General features: G+C 38.5%; 2 protein-coding genes across 6 annotated transcripts; both read left to right on the top strand.

Moving 5' to 3' along the window:
• The first annotated feature begins 240 nt into the window (after nt 1–240).
• LOC132098646 (nucleosome assembly protein 1-like 1) lies at nt 241–20,948 on the top strand. 5 transcript variants are annotated; one of them, XM_059504728.1, is made up of 16 exons: nt 241–361; nt 2,681–2,718; nt 5,618–5,703; nt 6,652–6,754; nt 7,011–7,152; nt 12,830–12,922; nt 13,036–13,164; nt 13,818–13,889; nt 13,961–14,100; nt 14,180–14,325; nt 14,457–14,476; nt 14,804–14,926; nt 15,013–15,045; nt 15,128–15,178; nt 18,183–18,214; nt 19,783–20,948. In XM_059504728.1, the coding sequence occupies exons 2-15, from the start codon at nt 2,702–2,704 to the stop codon at nt 18,186–18,188; spliced, it is 1,161 nt and encodes a 386-aa protein (XP_059360711.1). In that variant the 5' UTR covers nt 241–361; nt 2,681–2,701; the 3' UTR covers nt 18,189–18,214; nt 19,783–20,948. The 5 variants fall into 5 exon arrangements, with proteins under 5 accessions (XP_059360711.1, XP_059360710.1, XP_059360709.1 ...); XM_059504727.1 differs by lacking the exon at nt 18,183–18,214 and having other exon boundaries at nt 12,830–12,910; XM_059504726.1 differs by lacking the exon at nt 18,183–18,214.
• Nucleotides 20,949–21,827: 879 nt separating this feature from the next.
• On the top strand, nt 21,828–22,602 carry LOC132098304 (pleckstrin homology-like domain family A member 1). The gene has a single exon (XM_059504446.1). It carries the CDS (start codon nt 21,942–21,944, stop codon nt 22,368–22,370), a length of 429 nt encoding a protein of 142 aa, XP_059360429.1. The 5' UTR covers nt 21,828–21,941; the 3' UTR covers nt 22,371–22,602.
• Nucleotides 22,603–23,085: the final 483 nt, after the last annotated feature.

The following is a 23,085-nucleotide window of genomic DNA, read 5'->3' as shown; positions in this document are numbered from 1 at the left end:
TTTAAAATATTTAGTAGCAAACGCTTTGGCGGGAAACTCCACCCCCTGCGCCTGCCCTCTCCCTTTCCGAATAATACTATGACCAAGGCTTCGCTTATGAATATTAACTAGCTAACGCGCAAGCCGCTAACCAATGAGAATAGCCCGATCATCGCGGTGCGTATTTAATATTCATAAGTCCCGCCTCCGCCGTAGTAGGATTAGTGAAAGCGCGAGCTGTGTTACGTGCTGACGCCAGATGTATATGAGCGCACGCGGCGGGATCTCTTTCCCTTTTAGCGCCATCAGAGCGGGAGCCTCGCGCTGTTCACTGCGCAGTAGCACCGCAGACCCAGACGGACCTCTACACATCGGGCTCTCGGTAAGAGCACACACCGCCAAGGGGCTGCTTTTAAACCTCTTTCAGAAGATAAACACTTACTTAAGTCGAGATTTAACACGAGACGTCAGAATGGGATGTTTCAGTTAGCTCGCGAGCTAACCGCTCAGTCAGTCAGCAGCCATTGAGACCGACTCCTCCATGATGGAGATGAAAATGGCTGTTCGTTTTTTTTTTTAAATATCGAATAAAACCATGTTTAGCTGTTAAACAGACAAACCAAACTGGGGTTTTAATGTTTAAACGTTTGTTTTAGAGGTTACAATCGTTGGAAACGGGCGTGTTTTTTCATCTTCTTGTTAGGATGATGACCGTTGGTCTGATCTGGCGGGTAACATTAAGTTTTTTTTGTTGTTGTCTGATCACGTTTACGAAAAAAAAAATTGAAGTAAAGCTTGTTTATTATACTAATCAGTCGGTTTTCGTGCGAATCTGGTGTGGAGACGTAAATATGGCACATGTTTGAGAATGATTGGGATAAAATGATTTGGTGTCTTTACGCATGTTTAAACTGCCGTTTTTTTCCTGATGAGCTTGAATCTGAAGCACTGTGTTAGTGTTATCACTCTCTAGTTAGGATGGGTTGGTTATGAGAAAGCTACTGTGTTAGTGTTATCACTCTCTAGTTAGGATGGGTTGGTTATGAGAAGGCTGTGCTGCTAACGGGTTTAGCCGGTGGGTCTGTGGAGGAAACACGTGGTGATGTGGCCTGCTGGGAATTGACCACTGCACTGACCCATGGATCAAATCCAAGATCATGAACCCAGTTTAAGAGTTAAACAGCTGTTTTAGATGCTAGCTGTAACGATGCCTGGACAGAGTTGGTTAGTTTGAGGTTTAAGTCGTCACATCTGTATGAAATGTGGCTGGAGGTTCTTGTTGAATATAATAAGCCTGTGTAAGTTAAAGTCAGCCAGTATTACCATAATTCATCCCTTTTTATATTTATATTGATTATCTCTGACTGACTTATTTTTATGAGTCATGTTGCGGTCTTTTTTTGCATTAGAGGTTGATCAATATTTTAATATAAAAAAGTCTTTATAAATGTTTAAAATATTTATGTAAAAAACAATGCATGTCTAAAAGAAAATATAATTTGACTAGTAGTAGATGTTTTATTAGTAATTTCAGGATTTTAGTTTTTCCTTCCAGTCATTTCTATGTTGGAAAGCCATAATCAAGAACTAAGAGATATTGCCATATTTTTTCAGGAGTTGAAAATGAGAATGACTGGTTAAGTAGAAAATTGTAAATATCAGTTATTGTAAACTTCTCTGCTTCATTTGAACATTTTTCATGAATTAATGACAAGATTAAGCTTCTTGCGTTCATAAAGCCAGTGAATTTTCAAAGTTTTTAGGTGTATGAAAAGTCATGCCTGTCTAGTCGACCTGAAATTGCACTCTATTGCAATCTTTACATGGAAAAAGTCACAACTGACTAGAATGATTCATGATGGAGTCTTGGAAATGTGTTGGTCATATGGTTTGGGAAGCATAAAGAGGTTTTAACAAGTGCATCGAACCTTTGCTCCCAGGTCAGCTAGATTTTGTAAGGTTTAAAGGCTTGCCTTCAGCTTTCACTGCTGAACAATGGTTATTAGAGGCTAGAGGAACTGTACCAGGAACTTTTTTCCTGGTATTGTGACGTGTTGTTGTGAAATAAGATGATCTGATGCTGCCATGGTTTTGGAAACTCTCATATGTCTGTATTGACAGGTTTCAGTTGTCTGATTTTAACGCAGACTGAAAGAGATTAACCTTCAAATCTGTGAAGAATGGATGCTGCCAGGGAGGTGTCAGGTCTTCATGTTATTGATCTTCTACAGGCGAAGAGCAGAGTAGGCTGAGAACATTCTGTCTGTAGCAATCAGCTCGTGAATGAATAAAGTTGCTCGCTCTTCCCGCTGGATGTGGGCGTCCGAGCCTGTGTTTTATCCGACTGTACATTGGAGTTGGCTCGTATGCAGGTCGGGCCCTAACAAATAGATCCTGTCAGATTCAGAGCTGAAGATTTTTTTTTTTAGCTAATCCATCCTGTACAACCCCAGGGAAAGAATTTCTACCAAAGTGTTTTTTTTATTTTTTATCACAAGATGGCACCGTGCATGTGTTTCAATACATTTGCACCATCAAATCTGAACGTTTTGACACCTCTCCATCTAAATAGTTAAACTTTTGCATATTGGCCGCCTGAATCATCCCAATTCAGTCACCTGACCAGCAAAACCATCAGCGATCGAATTTAGCTTGAGGCTGTTGAACATAATGAACACTTTCCTTTGTTTTTTCCCTCTAGGAAACCAAACGGTGAAACAACATGGCAGATCTTGACAAGTAAGTGCTTGTTTGCCTATTAAAGCGATTTTATTTCTAAATGTCAGTAAAATAATCGCCAGTTTATTATAATCGCAATTTCCCAGTTTGACCGTTTATTGGATTGGCAGCCTTTCACATTCCAAGCTATAATCACTTTATGCCTGTTTTTGTGTGGGAAATGGTCCATAAACTCCCCTTTTGGCTGATTTTTGATTAGCCCTCCTCACATGACCAGTGAACTCATCTAAACACTAGGGCTGTCACTTTTTATTCGATATTCGAATATGCATTCGAACTTGACGTGAAATATCCGCAATCGAACTATAAATGAAAAATCCGGTTTTTAAAATGCCATGTGTAGCGCATTTTTTACGGTCTATGATTAGACTGTTTGTTTTTTTATTTTATTCTTTGCCATCTTATCCAGTAGAGGGCACTCTAGACGTATTGTAGCGTAGGCCCATGACCAAATCAAGCGAATAATAGCTAGCTTACGGTATACATTTTAGGACATCCTCAGACCTCATTAAATGAAAAGGCGTCATGCCTCAGACTAAAAGGCTTCAGTCATCGGACAAAACGGCATCGCGCCTCTGATTGAAAAGCTTCAGGTCTCAGGAAAAACGATGACAAGTGTCAGGTCTCCTATAATTAGGCATCAGATGAAACTGACTCAGGTTAAGTATCTCGTTGCCCCGCCTCATGTGACGTCACACGCACGCCGTTCAGAGGGAGTGGTATATAATGGTTGATTGATGGCAAAAGGAGGTAAGCAGAGTCTGATATATTATATTTTAACAGTTTTATTTAAATGTTACACTAAGTTATATAGGTAAGAGAACATGCATTTCGAGAGTCATGTATGCACGTTTAAAACATTAGTTAGCCATATTGCAACCAGCGAGCTTTTATTTTGGCATAGTAGTAAAATTACCCTTATGAAAAATAACCATGGTTTTACTATAAATATATATATATATATATATATATATATATATATATATATATAACAATAGAACGCGATACTCCACCTGAGTCCGTTTCGTCTGTTGCCTTTTTTTCTGAGTCTGTTTCATCTGATGCCTAATTGTATGAGACCTGACGTCGTTTTTCCTAAAACAAGAATCTTTTCAGTCTGAGGCGTGATGCCGTTTTGTCCGATGAGTGAAGCCTTTTCATTTAATGAGGTCTGAGGATGTCCTAAAATGTACGTACACCGTACTAGTTAGTAGCCAGGCACGTCTGTGGGCTCCGAACGTGTGTTCTTAATCCAGATCAAGTTAATAGACTGGTTTTTCTTGCAAACAATATTAAGAAATGAATTACTGTGTGTCACACCGCCGGCGTCAAGAGCGTCAAAAATCGCTCTTGCCGCTCTGTTCCCGACGCTGCAGAAAGATTCGTGAGCGCTCCGACGCTCTGATGTAGAGCGAATGCTTATTTTGTATTTAAAGTAGCCGCAAAGAAAACAAGCTTGTTGATCTCGTGCAGACTTACCACAAGGAGGGTAACGTTATAAGTTAACCTCATTAAATATTGTTGTGGACGAAATATTAAGATCCTTTACTTAAAATGAACAATATCAGACACCTTGGTCCACATATCACTTTTAATTAATTTATGTCCCCGTATGCAAACAGGGACACATCATAGATTATTGCAAACGCGAAACGGCAATAATCGACCTGTCCTCCATTGGGCTTGGGAACTAATGTGGGCGGAGCTGCGTTCTCTGGAATCCTCTCAAGCGGTGGACTTCTACGTTTCGATTGGTTGCTGCCCAACCACGTCATAGCTCATTACCATAAAGTTGCCTTGATTTCACCTCTCCTCGACGCTCTCAACGGCCAAGTCGCGCCGCTGCTCGACGCCGGCTTACATTGAAAATGAATGACTTCCGGCCGCTTTTACGCTCTCGATGCCAGCGGTGTGAACGCACAGTTAGGCTAGACTATATGCCTTACTCCTGCTGCTGTTTAAGTTGTCACGTTATTGTTTGTGCCTGTTCTGAATAGTTTTTTTCTTTTTTCATTCAGCCTAATGTTGTGGGATATGCATAGTGGCACTTCATATAAGTTGATATTCTAAGTTGATAAGCTGCTGTTTCAAACATTAAGTAAAAAAAATAATAATCCAGATAGTACTGTTTATGACTCACTGTTAATACATTTGTGATTGAATCTCCATTAGGCTACGTTGTTTTGTTTTTTTTTATGCGCGAGGGGGGGGCACGTAGATATTCATTACTCAAAAGTGACAGCCCTACTAAACACCCCAATCTGTTTCTAATCCCTTTCCTCGCTGTGAGAGATGACGTAGGGCCAGCAACACATTGTCTGCAAGCTTTCACGCTCCGTGTGGTATCCCAAGCATCCATGCTATGCCAAACACATGTCTGCAACTCCACAACCCGGCGTTCACTCATTCGACACGTGTCACCACAGGAACTTCCTGTCTTTTAAGAGAGCTGTAGATGTGATGCTGTTTCACATGCACCTGCATCTCCAGCCAAAATGACAACTGAGGTGTATTTACACAGTAAAGTTAAAGCTGCTCTGTGCCTGCTCACAATTGTGTTAAGATGCAACGCCGGACTAACCTGCATTAACCTGTCTGTGTATAGACTCCTTAATACCATTTCTGAAGCGCTTCTGTGCCATCTTTGCAGTGTAAATTTGTCAGTGGATGTTCATCTTTTAACACCGTAGATACGATTAAATGCTTGATAAACAGTCTAAGAGAAAGTTGTTTCCTGTGCCAAGCTCCTATCTTCAGAGAAGGAAATGCTGACGACTCATGAGCCCTTTTAAAAGATTATTTGGAAGAAAGTCATGATAACATTGGTAAATGCGAATGGAAACACCATTAAGAGCTGGTTGGGTAAATGTTTAATCTCTGGTTGTGTGTGTATCTGCAGTAAAGACCAGGCTGAGATGGACCCAGCAGATATGGAGGATGTTGAAGAGGTGGAGGAAGAGGAAACCGGGGAAGACAACAGCAAAGGTATGACTATGGACACTTTCGTGCCCCCCCCCCCCTCCCCACTTCGAATTTCCGGTTTAAACGAGGTTTACCAGCAGTTGTTCTGGCAAATACTAAATATGGCCAATAACAAGGGAATCGCATTTAATATGAATGGAAAAACTTCCACTTTATGTAAAATAGTACTGAACTTCATTACAGAATTAACAAAAAAAAGAAAGGGAAAAAAAAACTTAAAATCATCAAAGGTTGCAGTGATTTCTGTTTCTTGAAACCATAAAGCTTAGTCTAAAACAGCAGTGTTTGATCACTAAAGATGGTAAATGCTAGTAGATACCAGTGGCCACTCAAACTCCAATTTCTTTTAGGAAGTTCCTTGAAACAAACCGATTGGCTAAAATGAATTCGATTTCCCAGCACTCCCCCCGTCAGTGTGTTTTTAACTTGTCTAGAGTCTCTTTGCTCTGGTTTTCTTCACTAGGCTGCTGTGGAGGAAAACTAAATGCCATCTGTCATGTATTCTTAGTGCTGACTGTCATTAAGAAAAGACAATGCACACGTTTGCTCTGGCACTTTCAGTGTTTGGTAACAGGATATCAGTCCATAACCTCAGTGACCTCAGCTGTGTTTAGCAGCCTGACCGAATCGTTGGGGAGAACAATGAGTGTTCGATGTGCACTCGCTCTTTAAAGATTGCTTCATGCACGCTGACCTCGCCTTTGTTTGCTACTGTTATTTTTGGAATGAAAATGGCATCTTTTTTGAACTTTGGTGTAGAATGTGCCCTAGATTATACATTTTTATATTAGCAGATTTTATTTTGCTTGATTGAAATTTCAAAGATTTTTTGGATTATATAGATATCAGTCTCCTCTTGTCATTCTTGGGTTCTTCTGTGATTCTGAGTGTAATTTGTAATGGCTTCCTGCTGTGACTGTCAGGTGATGGTTGTGTTGGCTCTGATTTTAGCACGTCAGCTGACGATGCAGATGATGCAGAACCCTCAGATTCTTGCGGCGCTGCAGGAGAGGTTGGACGGGCTCGTGGGATCTCCCTCAGGGTACATGGAGAGGTACGTGTCCACGCAGAGCACAACTTCAAGTAGCTCCTTTGTTTCCCAATGGCTGGATCTAATTTCCCTACTTTGCCAACGTGACTGAATTAAATGTTTCTAAATTTGGCCACCTGATTCCTTTCTGCAAAGTGTCAACCGAATGTCAATAGTCTCTTTTTACTTGCTCCAAACAAAACGATGATCCTGAGTCACGCATGAATCATCAGCAGTGTGTCATTTGCTCCATGTGATGTTGTTTGTGGTGTCTGCGCAGCTTACCAAAGGTGGTGAAGAGACGCGTTAATGCCTTGAAGAACCTCCAGGTCAAATGCGCCCACATCGAAGCCAAGTTCTACGAAGAAGTGCATGAACTGGAGAGAAAATACGCCGCTTTGTATCAGCCTCTCTTCGACAAGGTGAGATTTAAAGACTGATGCTTTTCTTTTTCCTTCAGCAGTGGGGTTGTTCTTTGAAAAGGTGCGGTATAAGCTGAAACTACTTTTGTGTGCTAGAAGGCGTTAAAGCTGTTATATTGACCCGCTGCTTCAGTGTTTCCAACTGCAGCAAACAAAAAGTGGTCAATCAAGGACACTAGAGACAAACTGCAGCCAGAGAGATGCAGAAAATAAAACCTGAGCTGTAGCTGTTTATCGCTCTCCCAGTGGGACAGTGACGTCTGAGAGGCTCAATTAAAAGTTGGGATCCTTCAAAATAAAACTTTTAACAGGGTTCCCACGGGGTCTTAAAAAGCCTTAAAAGCATTGAATTTATTAATTTGGCAATACCTTAAAAAGACTTTAAAAATTCCCGAATTTTGATGTCTGGGTCTTAAAAATTGTGCTGTATGTAACTTCTCTTTATTGTAATTTTCCTCAAAAGTTTCATTTGTCAACCACGATTATTTTGATTAAATGACGTAGTATAAATAGAGAGTGGCGGAACCAATAATTGAGAACGCAACGCAGCCCCGGGTCACAGCACAAAATACTGCGAACATGTGATGCCTTCAGTAAATGAAGATCACATGCTACAGCAACACAACACAGATCTCAAGCAACAAGCAAAGGAGAAGTGCGAAAAATCAAAGAAAATCTCAGCATTCCACAGGAAAGGTTGACTGACGCCGTTATAATTTTAACGTTTGATTTTACGTTAGGCCATCCTTAAAAATATTCTTGTTTGCCGTAACCCGACCAACCCTGTCAATTTAGCACCGACTCAATATTTTTTTTTTTTTTTGCTTTTAGTCAGACCGACTTGCCGATTGTAAATTTGCGTTAAGACCGACCAATTATTTTTTTACTCTTCAAACAACTAATACAAACGCAATAAAATACTATTAATTATATTTAAGGAAGTATTGTAAATATATAACTTGCCTTGGTCTACATACAAATGAAGGCTATCTTCTTTAATAAAAAAAAACCCTTGACGTCATCTGTGCTTACACGGATGTCACACTGTGGCCTGTGCGCTCGCTTCGTCTGAGTCTCACTGTCAGAGTCAACGGTTCGTGCTTTGTAATGATGGCTGCGGCTGCAGTAAACTAAATGTTCGCGATCACTGTTCAAAGTCACATGGGTTCGGGCACCATAATACATCTAAAAAAATTCATTAAAACAGCTCGACACCGCTTTAACTTGGCACAAAGTTCTGGAAAAACTGTGCCCAGATCTTTTCCCATCCCTTCTCCTCTCTAGTCTAAAACCGTGACCGTGTCGACTGTCACTTTATGTTCGAAAATCTATTGCACGAATCAAGCACGAATCAACCAACACAAGTTTCGAAAACAAAAATAAGAAAATGATTTTAACGACCTTTTCTCTGAGCGCGTCCAGGTTTTTTTTTTTTTTTTTTTTTTTTTTTGAACGGGCGTCCCACAGCAACTGCAGCTTCGGACAAACACGCATAACAGCAAATAATACTTCTGCACAATGTTTCCCTTTTTACAACAGAAATGTGAATTCAGCCGGTATTCAGTCTCATACAATTGTATTCAATTGTATTCGAATTTTAAATGCATAATTTCAGTTAGGGTGAAGAAAAGCTTATATTAAATTAAAATATTACTGCATGTTTATTCAAAGCATTAGAATACATGACTGTGAAAAAAACACAATATTTAAAATAATGTTTATGAACCAATTATTATTAAGTTGCTTAAAGAACTATAAACAACACAGCATCATGTATGTTAAATAAATAAGAAGGGCGGAAAACCGTCACACAGGATACATTTTTTCATTTAAAAACATGAGATGCGCGAAATATGCGTTCTGTGTGAACGGCTTGGTTTCAGTTTTGATGTAAACAAGATCTTCTCCACATTGATTTTTTTTTTTAAGTGGCTTCAACTGGATAGGCTAACATGACAATATACGTGTCATTGCATTATAAGGTTATCGCATCTCGTGCGCGTACACGAGGTGAAAGAGGAGAAAGCAGATACTGCGTGTCGAGCTCGTCCGCCTTTGAAAGTTGTGTAGACGCAGCTGTGCGCGCGGCCAGATGGAATGGAACACGGACCGGGGCTCGTAAGGCAGCTTCCTTAATGCACACCTAAAATTCATATGCGCATTCGAATGTGGATTTTTATTTTAAATTCGACGAATATTCTAAAAAAATATTTTTTTGATAGCCTAAGAAAATCGCCTATACGCCTACGCCTATTTTTTTGTTGTTGTTAAAATTTAATCGTAAACACAGCCATGTTGAAGCCTGCAGTAAATGTTTTGCATTATGGCAGTCCACTCTGCTTATAGTTTTTCGAAAATGTTGGCACTCCTGTTTGTCATTTTGCACGTAACTTCACGCCAATAAATCATCAGAAATATTGGTCTTTACCAATATATTGAATCTTTACATTCCTCCTGCCTTTTCTCCGTGGATTTACCTATATTTGGTGTTATTTGCCGTATAAAACTTTAGACATGCAAAATCGATTTTACAATCGATTCAATGAACACTCGTCACTCAAATCAAACAGGATTTTTTTCACAAAAGTGACAACCCAAGAAAGCAAAGTAAACGTTCTCTCATTTGTAGGTTGCATTGATACGTAGCAGTGGATGCAAGTAAACAGTACCTCATTTTTTTCTCACCTGGGCCCTACTTGGAAATTCATGCAATAAACATGTTTTTGACAAAGATTTAAATTTGTTTGTTGTCTATATAGCCTGCATCAAAATGAGGTTTGCAATGATGCGCCCGAAGGCACGGGTTGAAGACCCAGTCAGTGATGGCACGATATGCTAATTTGTTTAAATTCATACCGACGTCATCGCCATCACAAAAATGTACTTTTTTTTTTTTTACATTGAAACTTGAAAAAAAAAATATAGACCGACCTACCGACCCTTTTTTTTTCTTTTTTTTTATTACTGTTACTGCAAACCAAAATAAGGATGGCCTTAGCTAGCTACCAATTTCATTCTGAGGCTATGGGGAAATGTAAATTTAATGAAGCGTGGCTGGATAAAAACTCTTTTCGTCATTGGTTAAAATCAGTGGACAGCAACGCTTTTGACGCTTTTTGCACCATATGCAAAAAAAGGATTCAGCTAGGTACAAAGGGGAATGAAGGCATTAGTCTCTCATGCCAAGTCGTCCAAGCACATGAACGCTCTCAATGGACAAAAACAAACTCCTTCCATCGTCTGCATGTTTTAACCAACTAACATTAGCCAGCTTGCTGCTAGCGCTGCAGACCCTCCAGCTATGACTAAAACTAGAGTGGATCTGCACACAGCTTTTGGGTCCACGCCAACAATGAAAGCCGAGGTGTTGTGGACTCTTAACACAATCGCTAAACACCAGTCCTACAATAGAAAAGAGGGTATCTCAGAGCTTTTCAAATGCATGTTCCCTGACTCCCGACATCGCTAAAACGTTTACTTAAGGTCACAATAAAGAAGTTGACGGAACTGGCTGTCCTTGATAAAGAGATTGCTGCCCTGGGTGAAGAGCTAAGGAGTTGACTGTGTTTCTTAATTTAATGTATTGTTGAGTTCTAATTTTCGATGTTTATTGTTCAAGGGTCTCTTAGTTTCCCCAATTTCCAGCATGTAATAAGTAGCTAGCTAATGTTCAAAAACAACTTAACATTGTTCGGCAAACTTTCTTGTGGCCTACTGAAATGTTTTTATTTTTCAGACCTGCTTGGCTTATCTTTTACCCATTCCACATTTGAAAAATAAATGAACACAAGTTCAAGGATTTTGTTTTTCTTTGCTGGTAGGGACGTGAAATAGGTATAAATTTTTTATATAAATGGACTAAAAAAGGTCTTAAAAAGACTTGAATGTAACTTGAAAAAAAACCTGTAGGAACCCTTTTTAAACATGTTTGCTGGCTAGAAGTCTTACAGTACAAATCTTTTTGTGTGTCAGCATAAAGTCTAGTCCATGTTGCGGTTTATTCTGGCCAAGAACTGAGCACTTTGGCAATGTTATTTTACTCTCATTGATATAATGTTATAGTTTTTGTTAATATTTTTAATATTATTTATTTTCTGCTTTAAATTTAGGATGCATGTTTTCTGCTTTAATTTTAGTGTGGGTAACACTTTCGAAAAAGGTTCTATTAGTTAATGCAAGAACAATACTTCTACAGCATTTATAAATCTTAATGTTAATTTCAACATTTACTAATGCATTATTCAAATAAAAAGCTTGTTAACATTAGTTAATGCACTGTGAATTAGCATGAACTAATAATGAATAGCAATTTTCATTAACATTAAACAAAGATTAATAAATACAGTACTGTAGGTTTCATTGTTTATTCATGTTAACTAATGAAACCTTATTCTAAAGTGTTACCTTAGTGTGTGTATACACACACACGCACATATTTATGTATATGTATGTTAGGGCTGTCAAAACAGGATAACACCATTTCAGTTTAACGACACTTATGTTATCGCAGCGTGCATTTTCTGTTTGACTCATGGCCTAGCTTGTATTAGGAGAAATGGAGATGCACAGTGTTACCAATTTAGCAATTTTAGATTTAGTGACTTCACACCCCTTTAGTGACTTTTTTTTTTCTAATGCAGTTTAACATTGTTGCTTCTCTAATTTTACTTCTAATTTTAAGTATAGGCGAAATCCCAGCATAGCTATTGTCTTAATCTTATGTGTAGCCAGCTAGATGTTATCAGACGACGGCTCGATTATAAATCAGGATTTTAGTTCAGATTATCATCTTGGAAAGGAGATCTGGTCCTGTAGTCTTAATGGGTCATGTTTCACTCACTATTTAATATTAATTCCTTTGTCTGACAGCAGAAACCGTATATATCCATGAGCAGTTTTATTGTGAATTTAGCTGCATCAAAATACAGTGTGTGGGCACGGAGGCAATCAAATGTAGTAATAATGCATGCACATTTTTCATGTTCAGAAGAAGTGAGCTGGCCTGTTGTGCGACGAGTTAAACAGGCTTGTGTCAGTAAATTGTGTCAATGCAAAGGGAGAAGTAATGGGAAAATGGTATTTGTATATTCTTTTCCACGTGTCTAATAGACGTGTACAAGTTCTTCTGACGTCTTCATGCTCTATGCTGACTATGGGTTCACTAATGATAATCACACATTTGCATAAAGCATCCATATTTGACCATGCCCATGTTGATAAGAGTATTAAAACGTATATTAATTTAAGTTACATTTAAAACCGATGTGCCAATTAATCATGATTAAATACTCTAATTGATTGGCAGCCCTTGTGTGTGTGTGTGTGTGTGTGTGTATATATATATATATATATATATATATATATATATATATATATATATATATATATATATATATATATATATATATATATATATATATATATATATATATATATATATATATATATATATATATGTGTGTATTATGTGTGTGTGTATATGTATATGCGTGTGTGTGTGTGTGTGTATATATATATATATATATACACACACACACACACACACACACACACACATATATATATATGTATAAAAAAAATATGCATGCATGCATGGTTTTAGTACTTCAACTTATTTTTATTTGAAGTTTAAGTAGTTTAGTTTTGACTTCTGAAAATGCCTCTAATCTCTCTTCAGCGGAGTGAAATCGTGAGAGCAGCATACGAACCCACAGATGAAGAGTGTGAGTGGAAACAAGACGAAGAAGAAGAGCTGACCGTAAGTAAGCAGGTACAGGTGGTCCATACCTGCATGCTCTTCAAATACCACTTCATTTATATAGCATGGCATATTATACCGTGTTCAGTCATAGCTTGACTCTATATCTTGGTCTTTGTCTTCAGGAGGAAATGAAGGAAAAGGCCAAAGTGGAGGAAGAGAAGAAAGACGAGGAGAAGGAAGACCCTAAAGGAATCCCAGAGTTCTGGCTCACAGTTTTTAAGAACGTCGATCTTCTCAGCGAAATGTTGCAGGTAGGGAGAAAACGGCCAAACGCAGGAACACGAGGGAATGATAGTGAGTGTAGTGGTGTTCAAAAGCAGGTCATGCATCATGGTTATTTACAGCAGATTTCTCTTTGCAAAGCATTCTTGCTGCCATCTTGTGGGTCAGAAGGGTCCTTTTTTTAGCTGAAGATACACGCATAGTGAAGCTATTTGCATCTAACTTCAGTAATGCAACTTTTGTTTGGTTTCACTCAGAATTTAATGTGTAATTTTAATTATCACAATTTGTTTGGGAAATGAAAGCTGGGCTGTTTAATGTCTCTTACATTTTTGATAAATAGAATTTTCTTTAAAACAGATGTGCCCAAACTTACATGGGGCCAAATATAAAACTTGATTAAAAGCCTGTAAGCCAAATGTAAATGTTACACTATATCAACTTTAATATAATATATAAAATTATATTTTTTTACATTTAAATGCAAAAAAAATTCTCCCTTCTCTGGTTTTTCTCTTGTTACAGCACTTCTCATTATTTAGAAATGAAGATTAATGCTTCAGTGGCTTGTGGGCCCTGGTTTGGACGTCTGAAAAATGCATTTTTATTTAAGGATTTTTTTTTTATTTGAATTGATTTTGGTATTTAGAAGGATTTCATTTATCTTGTTTTTCATCTCCAGGAACATGATGAACCAATCCTTAAGCACTTACAAGACATTAAAGTCAAATTCTCCGATGCAGGCCAGCCAATGGTGAGTCTGATCTGTCCGGTGTGTTTGTCTCCTATCTGGGGTCTCAATCTCACAGTTTGGTCTCTTTGCAGAGTTTCACTCTAGAGTTCCACTTTGAGCCCAATGAATTCTTCACAAACACAGTCTTGACAAAGACCTACAAAATGAGGTCTGAACCAGACGAGTCGGATCCCTTCTCTTTCGACGGGCCAGAGATCATGGGCTGCACAGGGTATGGCTCGACTTCTGGCTTTCCCTCGTCCTGTTAGCTTTGACATTTGTTACATTAGAGACTGACTCTGTGCTTTTAGATGCTCGATCGACTGGGTTAAGGGCAAGAATGTCACATTGAAAACCATTAAGAAGAAACAGAAACACAAGGGACGTGGCACAGTCAGGACGGTCACAAAGACGGTCCCCAATGATTCATTCTTCAATTTCTTCTCTCCACCTGAAGGTAGAAACCCCTCAAACCTTCCGCATCACTGATTTATCGTTCATACAACAGTTTGTTGACATGTTTACTTCTTTATAATAGTTAATCAAAGAATAGCATTTCCTGATCACAAGCTTTCTTTTCTGTTACAGTTCCTGAAGGCGGCGAAATGGTGAGTAACTTATTTTTATTTCAAGCCAGATCTTCGTGAACGTTTTGTCACTTTGACATTTTGTCTAAATTTGGATATGCATGACCAGGACATAAAACATAAAAACTAAATGAGCAAACATTGCAAACATATTGTAATAATTAAAACAACCACTGGCGAGTAACACTTGCTTTATTTTTACTCTTATTTGGTGCTTGGTGAGTTAATTTTAGGCCCTGTGCATGACTGCTACATCAGCTTTGTGATCAACCTGATATCTTGGTCAGTAGCTGTGAAGTCTCATGGTTGTATAGGAGTTGTCTGATGGTTTGTTTTTGCTGTGTACAGGATGAGGACTCGGAGGCCGTGTTAGCAGCAGACTTTGAGATCGGTCACTTCATCCGCGAGAGAATCGTACCCAGAGCGGTGCTGTACTTCACCGGCGAGGCCATCGAAGATGACGATGATGACGTGAGTGAACGGGGAGACACATTCTCTGTCAAGTAAAGCGATGGTTTATTCCCAAACATCTGATCGCTGTGTTTGTGTTTTTGTAGTATGATGAGGAGGGGGAGGAAGCCGACGATGAGGTTAGTCGTCTAACCTGTTTGTCTGTTTTTATCAGTGTTATTCCCCTGAGTGTTTGTAAGCGGACGTGTTTGTAATTGGCAGGAGGGTGAAGAGGAGGCTGACGAGGAGAACGATCCAGACTATGAGCCCAAGGTAAGAGTCCAGACGTCCACTGACGCTGATACTGAGATCTCAACATACAGACATACGGTCACCTCCACTCATGCATCTCTGCCTCTCCTGATTCTCCTGGCAAAAACATGTTTAACCCTTTAGGCGCCAGAGGTTTTTTCCTAAAACGTTCGATTTTGACATCTTAATTTCAGAAGGCTATATCTTAATTTATAAAAGATAGAGATTTTCTGTCAATTATACAAATATTAAGGATGACCAAATGTTTATGTAGGAATTTTATTTTCCCATCTAATTTGCATATTATGACGTCATATGGGGGTGGCCATCTTGAATTATAGAATTTTCATGAAAAGTCACATGTTTAAATAATAAAATGCAGCACTTCTTTCCCCCCATAAATGTCCCTCACCTGTGTGCTATATTGCACAATACTGAATGCTCAGGTAAATAGTAAGTAGTAAACAAACTGTGTAAATCATTACTAATAAATGGTAGAAACAAACCGAATTCATGTAGCAGTTGGGATTTTCAATTTACTACATGCAGCAGGCACTCTGATTCCATGTGTGGACCACATATATATTATTCATATGACACACAAACACAAGTAGATAAGACCTGTTTAGTTCAAAACCTATGCCCCGTGTCACATCGCCTCTGCTCCTGCAATGAGCAGCGCGGCCAGATCTGCCTCGCGCACGCACCCACACTCGGACTACTGTCAGTGTCATTGCGACTCCCCACCTTGCCTCCTAACTGTCCTATGAATACTTCGACCTCGTCTAACATACCCAGTGGCATTAGACAAAGTCTCCACTACAATACTGTCGCCGCAATTGCGGAGAGGCGCGGTCAGAAGACAAATATACATGTCTAGCGCGGTGAAAATCTCCCGCCTCGTCCCCGCAACAATAACACGCCTGCTAATTTCGTGATGAACACTCTGACCCCGACAAACATTGTTCTGACATTTGGCAAAGGACCATTTACATTAGGCAAAGGATTCACCGTTTGTGCTTGGTGAAGGGCTATACTTTCACTTTCAGTATCACCGTCAGCTTCTGAATGCAGCTATTCCCCTTCAGAATCAGTGTCCGCGAATAGAAGTCCCAACACCTCATTGTGGCTTTATTGATGCCATTAGATAATAATAATGATAATAATAATAATCTAATGCCAATACTCGCTGACGTTGACAATATTGGTCAGATAAAATGGCTCAGTCTCACTCTAGCTCCGCTTTTTTTCGCACTGATTCAATGCGCTCTAGCTCGAAGATTTTGTATAGGAGCATGACGTTTTTTTGAGTCAGAGATGAAGTATTACATGTCTGCTATCTGGTGCAGGGGAGGTTGCATGAAATTTGACACCCTATTTGACAAAATCGGCCGTTTTATTCAGTGCCGCATCTTGTCAAGTAAACTCGACCGTGGCGCCAAGAGGGTTAACTTCTGCTTTAGTCATCTTTGGTCCATTCAAGAGAGAAATCTGAGTGAGCACAGATGATTTTTTTGCAGAGTAGATAAATGACGCAGTGTTTGCAGCATCTCTGTGAACATCAGACCTTTAACCTTGATTTATAAATGCTTTATAAATTCCTCCGCTCTTGAACTTCTGCATCTAAAGTGACAGCATTGAATATACGCTGCCAAACGATTGTCCGTTTTCCCCCACCTTCTCTCATTTTTCTCTGAATCGAAGCATAGTTAAGTATTGCATTAGTACGTCCTCCAAGGGGTCAAGGTTCAGGATGGGAATGCTAATGGATGGTTTTCCTCTGGCATTATTGACCTTGTTCGTTTGTTAGAGATGCACGATTGTTGGATGAGAGGTTTGAAGATCTTGAGTTGCACAGTTTTTGTTTATATCAGAATGGTTTTGTAATCGTAGTAATACTAACAATGATGATATTAATTAAAAAAAACTGGAAATTAAATGAACAAACTAATGTTATGCTGTTAAATAAAGTAACACAAATGGAAAATCCCTTAGGTACAAACTAAGGCTTTGTGCTCTTTCCATTTTAAAATTCGAGGCAATCACTGCGTTTTATTCCTGATCCAAACAGATGTTGCATGCGTCCAGAATGAGTAGTTTTTATTCTGAATTAGACTGAATAGTTTCAAAAGGTGAAGCAAAAACAGAAAGGTCTGACTTCAGTTTTGTAAAAACTATACTACATAAAACAGGTGAATTGATTTTCGACCAGCACGCAGTTATCGTTACATCGCTATTAAATTCTCGGTTTAGTTTTACAGTAAAATGTTGCAGTAGTAATATCTTTTTGTATTTTTATTAATTTATTTCTCTAGTTTTACATATACTCAATTTGAATTTCACGGAGAGATCATAAGTCATTTTTTTTTTCATGATTTGTTTAAAAAAAAAAATTTTTTATTAAAGTATTGCTATTGCAATTTATATTATTTCAGAAATTTTATTAAATGCTAAATTTTAGCAGTGATGTAGCATTCCATTTTAATTTTAGTGACATTACAATGGGGGAGACTATTCATTTTATTAAATAAAATCAATGTAAAATTAAATTTACACTTTTGTAGTTTTTGTAGAATTTTGTATTTAAGAAATAATAAATACTCTGTGTTAAATTACAAATATAATATTATTCAACTGTAAAGTTACAATACTAATATTTATGGCTGCCTTAAATATTTCATTTTCAAACTCTTCACTCTGATACATGCAGCATATATTTAATTGAATTGCATGTCACAATATTAATGATTCGTGCAGCTCTACCTCCGAGGCTTGATTTGAAAATATTATACACAACACTTAACTGTTTGAAGCATCACTGCAGGTTTATCATCTTTTCATGAACATCTGTCTTCAGCATGAAGCACGTCTCATCGTTTCTGAAAGCATGCACTTGACTAATCGAACAGAATTAGAGTAGGAGAAGATAGACTTTTGTAAGTGACCACATAATTAACATGTTAACATTTCAAGCACTTTGGCACCTCTCTAAATTTGAGTTCCTCTCTAAATTTCTCCTCACTAGGTATAGGTGATGTCTGTAGTAACCCTGCCCTGGTAGGTAACACTCATGAATTAATGTTTGAATCCCTTCCCATCATTCCCCGTACTGACCACTAACACACTCTGCTCTTGTGCTGGTTTTCCTCTCTAACCATCGTGAGTTGCCATTAGCATCTGTATTGTTTCTGTATGTTGAAGCATCCGGTTTGCTCCATGTAAAACCCCAGTTTGACTTGTTCCCCCGAGTCTTTTCACAGTGAGGGTGGAAAGACCCTGCCTTTGGTGAAACACATTCCTATGGCCTTAGGAATCCATGTGTTTTTTAATTTTATTTTTTTAGTTTAAATCCAGTTTTCTGGATTCTGTTTTAATGGTTGAATTATATTTTAGTATTCAAAATGTATAGTTAATTCTTAAACAATTGAATTGTTTTGATAACTTTTACCATTATGATTATTGATTTTCTTCATTTTCTTAAGTTTAACATTATTTTATAGGGCCTTATAAAATCCATGTTTGTTTCTCAGATGAACAAATTTATTTAGTAATTAAAATGCATGTCCGATTATTTGAAATCATGAAACATGCAATTTTACAACTTAAGTTTAACAAATATTTTAGTGCATTATGAAATCAATTTGTACTTTATACCGTATTTTAACTAACTTATTAATTTTTATTTTTTGATGGTTAAGCTAAATGCCAAAGTAATTTACTCTAAGTAATTAAATTTGAATTGCAATCGTCAAATTTATGCAATTAAACACAGTTTTACGTTCAGTGAATTACATTTTTTGCCTTATGAAATCTTTTTTTTTTTTTTTTTTTTTCAAATTTTTTCCCCCATTATTTTTTCAAAACTAATAACCAATGAAGTGTCTTTTTTTCTTTTGCTTGTTTGCACACATGAAGTATCAGTAACCTAATATTTTTATGTATCTAATAGGCCAGGTATTTTGAGCAGTAGAAAATATATCATACAAAAGTGTAAAAAAAATAAACATTCATCAATAAGTACTTTTAATACTTGCGTATATTAAAAATTAGTGTTGGGCAATGATTCATTTTTTTAATTGCATGACTTCTCTGTGATTTTAATCGCATTATGTGCAAAATTCAATAATGAATTCAAAATGACTGTATTTTAAAAGTACTGCTAAACGAACAAAAGTGCAATAATATTTGATTCGCAAACGATTTCAACAAATAAGGTGCTTTTTCCCTTTACAGAGTAGCAGTTAAAAAATGTCCTTTTCATGTGTCATGTATTCTTGTGATGGTTTTACTAGAGTAAAATCACAAAGGGGTACTTTATACTTTTCTGGTGTAATATTTTATTAGGGTTATCTGTACTTTTACTCAAGAACTTGATTTGTGTACTTAGTCCTCCACTGTAACTTTGAGAAGAGCTGGTCAAAGGTTAAAAGGTCAAATGTTGTGAAGTTAAACTGTAAAATCCACTGAAGACAGTTTCTCCATCACAGAAATGATATTGCCCTATAACTCTTAATTTGTGGCCGTGTGATCTGATTGGTTGTTTGGACCCAGAGCCTGAGCTTTTACAATCGAAATGTGTTTTGTGTGTAAAATGCATGACCCTTTCTCCTCTTGGTGTTTTACAGAAGGATGCCAAGCCTCCAGAGGAGTGCAAACAGCAGTGATGGTGTCAGCGCCACCTTCAGGATCCCCTACACTGTAACGGCTGAAAAACAAACATAGTTACCGCCTTACAATGTTTTGTATTTTTCTTGGTAGAAATAATTGAAAAATAAAAGTTTCAAGATTTTTGTTACAAAAAAAAAAGAAAAAAAAAACAACAACTTGCCTATCGAGAGCCGTGGCTCGTGACGCATAGTATTTTACTAGAACGGTTTCTTTCGTTTTCCTTTTCCTCCTTAAAAAAAAAAAAAAAAAATGGTTAGAATGCAGAAAATCCCCCGAAGCATGACACTCGTTTCTTCACCGCTAAACTAGTTGGGTTCTCGTCAAGTGTTTTGTATTGCTCTTAGACAACAGCTGTGGAAAGACGGTTTACAGGAGAAGCATCCGGAGTGATTCCCGAGAAACATGCGCTCATTTATTCAATCAACATTCCACAAAAACGTCACCATTTTTGATTTCGGATGCCGTTTAAAGCTTTGTGGTGACTGATGTACATTCCACATCCATTCAGTCGACGCTCTGCTGCATGACTCCTTTTTTTTATGAGCACTTTGTTTTTTCTTGTCATGTATCTGTAGCGTATTTTTTTTTCTTCTGTCGATTCGACCAATGCTTAACTTTCAATTGGCTTGCCGTTATTCAGGTGGGTTCTCTAGCTACACGCGTCCCGGGATGCACTCACAACGATCCAAGCGACCTCATTGGAGGATTAGACTTAGAGCAAGAGAACCTGATTGGAGGAGCCAGTTTAGTTGGACTCTGATTGGCTGTTTGTGGTGTTTGGCAGGCCTATCACTGTAAAGGGGTGCGTCTGACTGTGTGTGTGTGTTCAGAGAAAGGTATTCATTCGTCTCCTCGTAGCGCAGCCCAGCAGGTCTGAAGCAGATAGAGCAATATTTTCACCCAGAAAGCCCAAACGCAACAGTGTCCCGTGTCTCGTAGTGTGGAGCGGGGCATTCGGGTCATCTGTCGGTCAGTTGTGTCCAAGCGGTTGAAGCAGCAGGGGTCTTTCTGGTTCCCCTTAGCAGCTGTTGTCAAAGCAAAATGCCATGCTACAAAATACTAATGTACTCAATAACTGTACGTGGACGTATATTCATGAAAAATAAATTGGTAAAATGTGCAATCCTTGGTTTGTCTCATTCTGTTAATGCGTAAAGCTTAAGGTAATTTAAGCATTAGTTTTATGATGGGTTATTTTTCAATGGGTGAATATTTGTAATGATTCAGTGGCTCCACTAGGCGGCACCGTTGCATTTTCACGTCATTTTATAAGTGCAACTTTTTTTTTTTTTTTTGTGAAATAAGTCTGAATTTAAGGATTAGATGTGTGATTGGTTTACATTAAATGATGCTATAAGTAATTATTATCTGAGCTGGTGAAATTATTAATAAAAGATATATTGCACTTGTCTAATGATTTTATCATTTTTGTTTTAATATCATTAATATTTGTATTGCGGACTCATGACAGCATGCAATGGTTAATTTGAATCATAAACGTGTTAAGTGTTAAATTAGGATAGTCTTGTTAATATAGAACCAAGGTTGTTATCGCTGCGGATACCATTCAAGTTTTCATTTGTATTTTAAATCTTTTGTTTTGCATTTAAATTTTACTTAAATGACAGTTTTTTTTTTATTTTAGTAGTTTTTTAATTGTTAGTTATAATACCCCTGATGAGTGCATATTGTAAACGTATTGTAAATATAAAGAGAAATATTTTTGTTTTTCAAATGGTTGAAACATTGTCTTTTAATTACATAATGCTATTGTAATATTAAGTAATGTAGCATTTCCATTTCCAAATGTTGTAAATGTTCACACTAATTGATAATCTATTTTAGAATAAGACCGATTCCTAAAAATGCTTCCTGTAGCCATAGGCGCTTTAATATGGTTTTCTGAGACGGTCCATGACGAACTTAAGTGTGTGTGTGTGTGTGTGTGTGTGTGCGCGCGCGCGCATGCATGCAGTGGGCGGTCCGCGTGTGAGAGGAAAACCCATGCGCGCGCTCCGTCCTCACAGATTAGGGACTTCCATCCATCCCTCTAACCGTCCTTCCCACCCTCAGCCCCAAACCAGAACCCGAAGTGTTTGATGCACAATCTAAGGAGATGCTGGAGTCCGGTGGCGGCGGCGCGCGCGCGCTGAAGGAGGGCGCGCTGGAGAAGCGCAGCGAGGGTCTGCTGCAGCTGTGGAAGAAGAAGCGCTGCGTGCTGACCGAGGAGGGACTGCTGCTTCACCCACCCAAACACCACAGCCACGACACCGGCTGCAAGGCGAAGGAGCTGCACTTCGCCAACATGAAGACGGTGGATTGCGTGGAGCGCAAGGGCAAGTACGTGTACTTCACGGTGGTGATGTCCGAGGGCCGAGAGATCGACTTCAGGTGCCCGCAGGACGAGGGCTGGAACGCGGAGATCACGCTCCAGATGGTCCAGTACAAGAACCGCCAGGCGATCCTGGCCGTCAAGTCCAGCCGACAGAAGCAGCAGCAGCTGCTCATGGTCTCCGCGCAGAAGATGCTTCGAAACTCGCAGTGAGAGCCGTGGAGATCCAGGGACGTGTTCCCTCGCGAGCGTCGCTTTTTATTAGTGTCACCTTGTGCACTTGGACGCGCGCGCGGACGCTCTTCATGCACTGAAAGACATCACGTCTGAATAAGCACCGGGAATATCTCCTCGGAGACTGTACGGGGGGCCGGGGCAAGTTGTCACAGCGAGGTTCAGAGCCAAAAGTCAATTTGCATGAACGCTCGTATATTGTCCAGCTGGGGTTATGTGGATTCTGCCCTTCAAAGAGAACTGTAATGATTTTTTGGGGTTATAGGCATTCTGTGAACTGTAAAACCATGATAAAGAGTCAAAAACATAGACGGTGATTTCAGATGAATTGGGAAAATGTCTCAATTATCGTGAATGAGTTTCTTATGAAAGTCGATTTGAAATTTCTATTCAGGACGAGAGGATTTTCCAAAATTTTCAGTCTGGGGCAAGTTGTCACATCGCAATTTATATATATATTGTTTTGTATATATTTGTTCTATTTTGTTCAATAAGTAAAAATATATATTGGCCTATATTTTAAACGTTTTTAGTCTTCCACCCCCCCCCCCAGATCATAAAAAAAGTTCAATGTTCCCATTGTGACAACATGCCCCGCTATATGCATTAAATGAACTGTATTTTCTAGACGGGAGTAGTCTAAAAGTTCATATGATTTTTTTTTTTTTTTTTTAGCAAAGACTTTAGAGTCAGT

This window comes from Carassius carassius, chromosome 22 (assembly GCF_963082965.1).
Source record: "Carassius carassius chromosome 22, fCarCar2.1, whole genome shotgun sequence".
NCBI lineage: Eukaryota > Metazoa > Chordata > Actinopteri > Cypriniformes > Cyprinidae > Carassius > Carassius carassius.
This window is presented reverse-complemented; position numbering and strand designations above follow the sequence as displayed.

Coding starts and splice junctions, on each gene's coding strand:
- LOC132098646 (XM_059504724.1), top strand. Junction 13,890..13,960: donor CCGATGCAGGCCAGCCAATG/GTGAGTCTGATC, acceptor GTCTCTTTGCAG/AGTTTCACTCTAGAGTTCCA. Junction 14,477..14,803: donor TTCCTGAAGGCGGCGAAATG/GTGAGTAACTTA, acceptor TGCTGTGTACAG/GATGAGGACTCGGAGGCCGT.
- LOC132098304 (XM_059504446.1), top strand. CDS start 21,942: ATGCTGGAGTCCGGTGGCGGCGGCGCGCGCGCGCTGAAGGAGGGCGCG.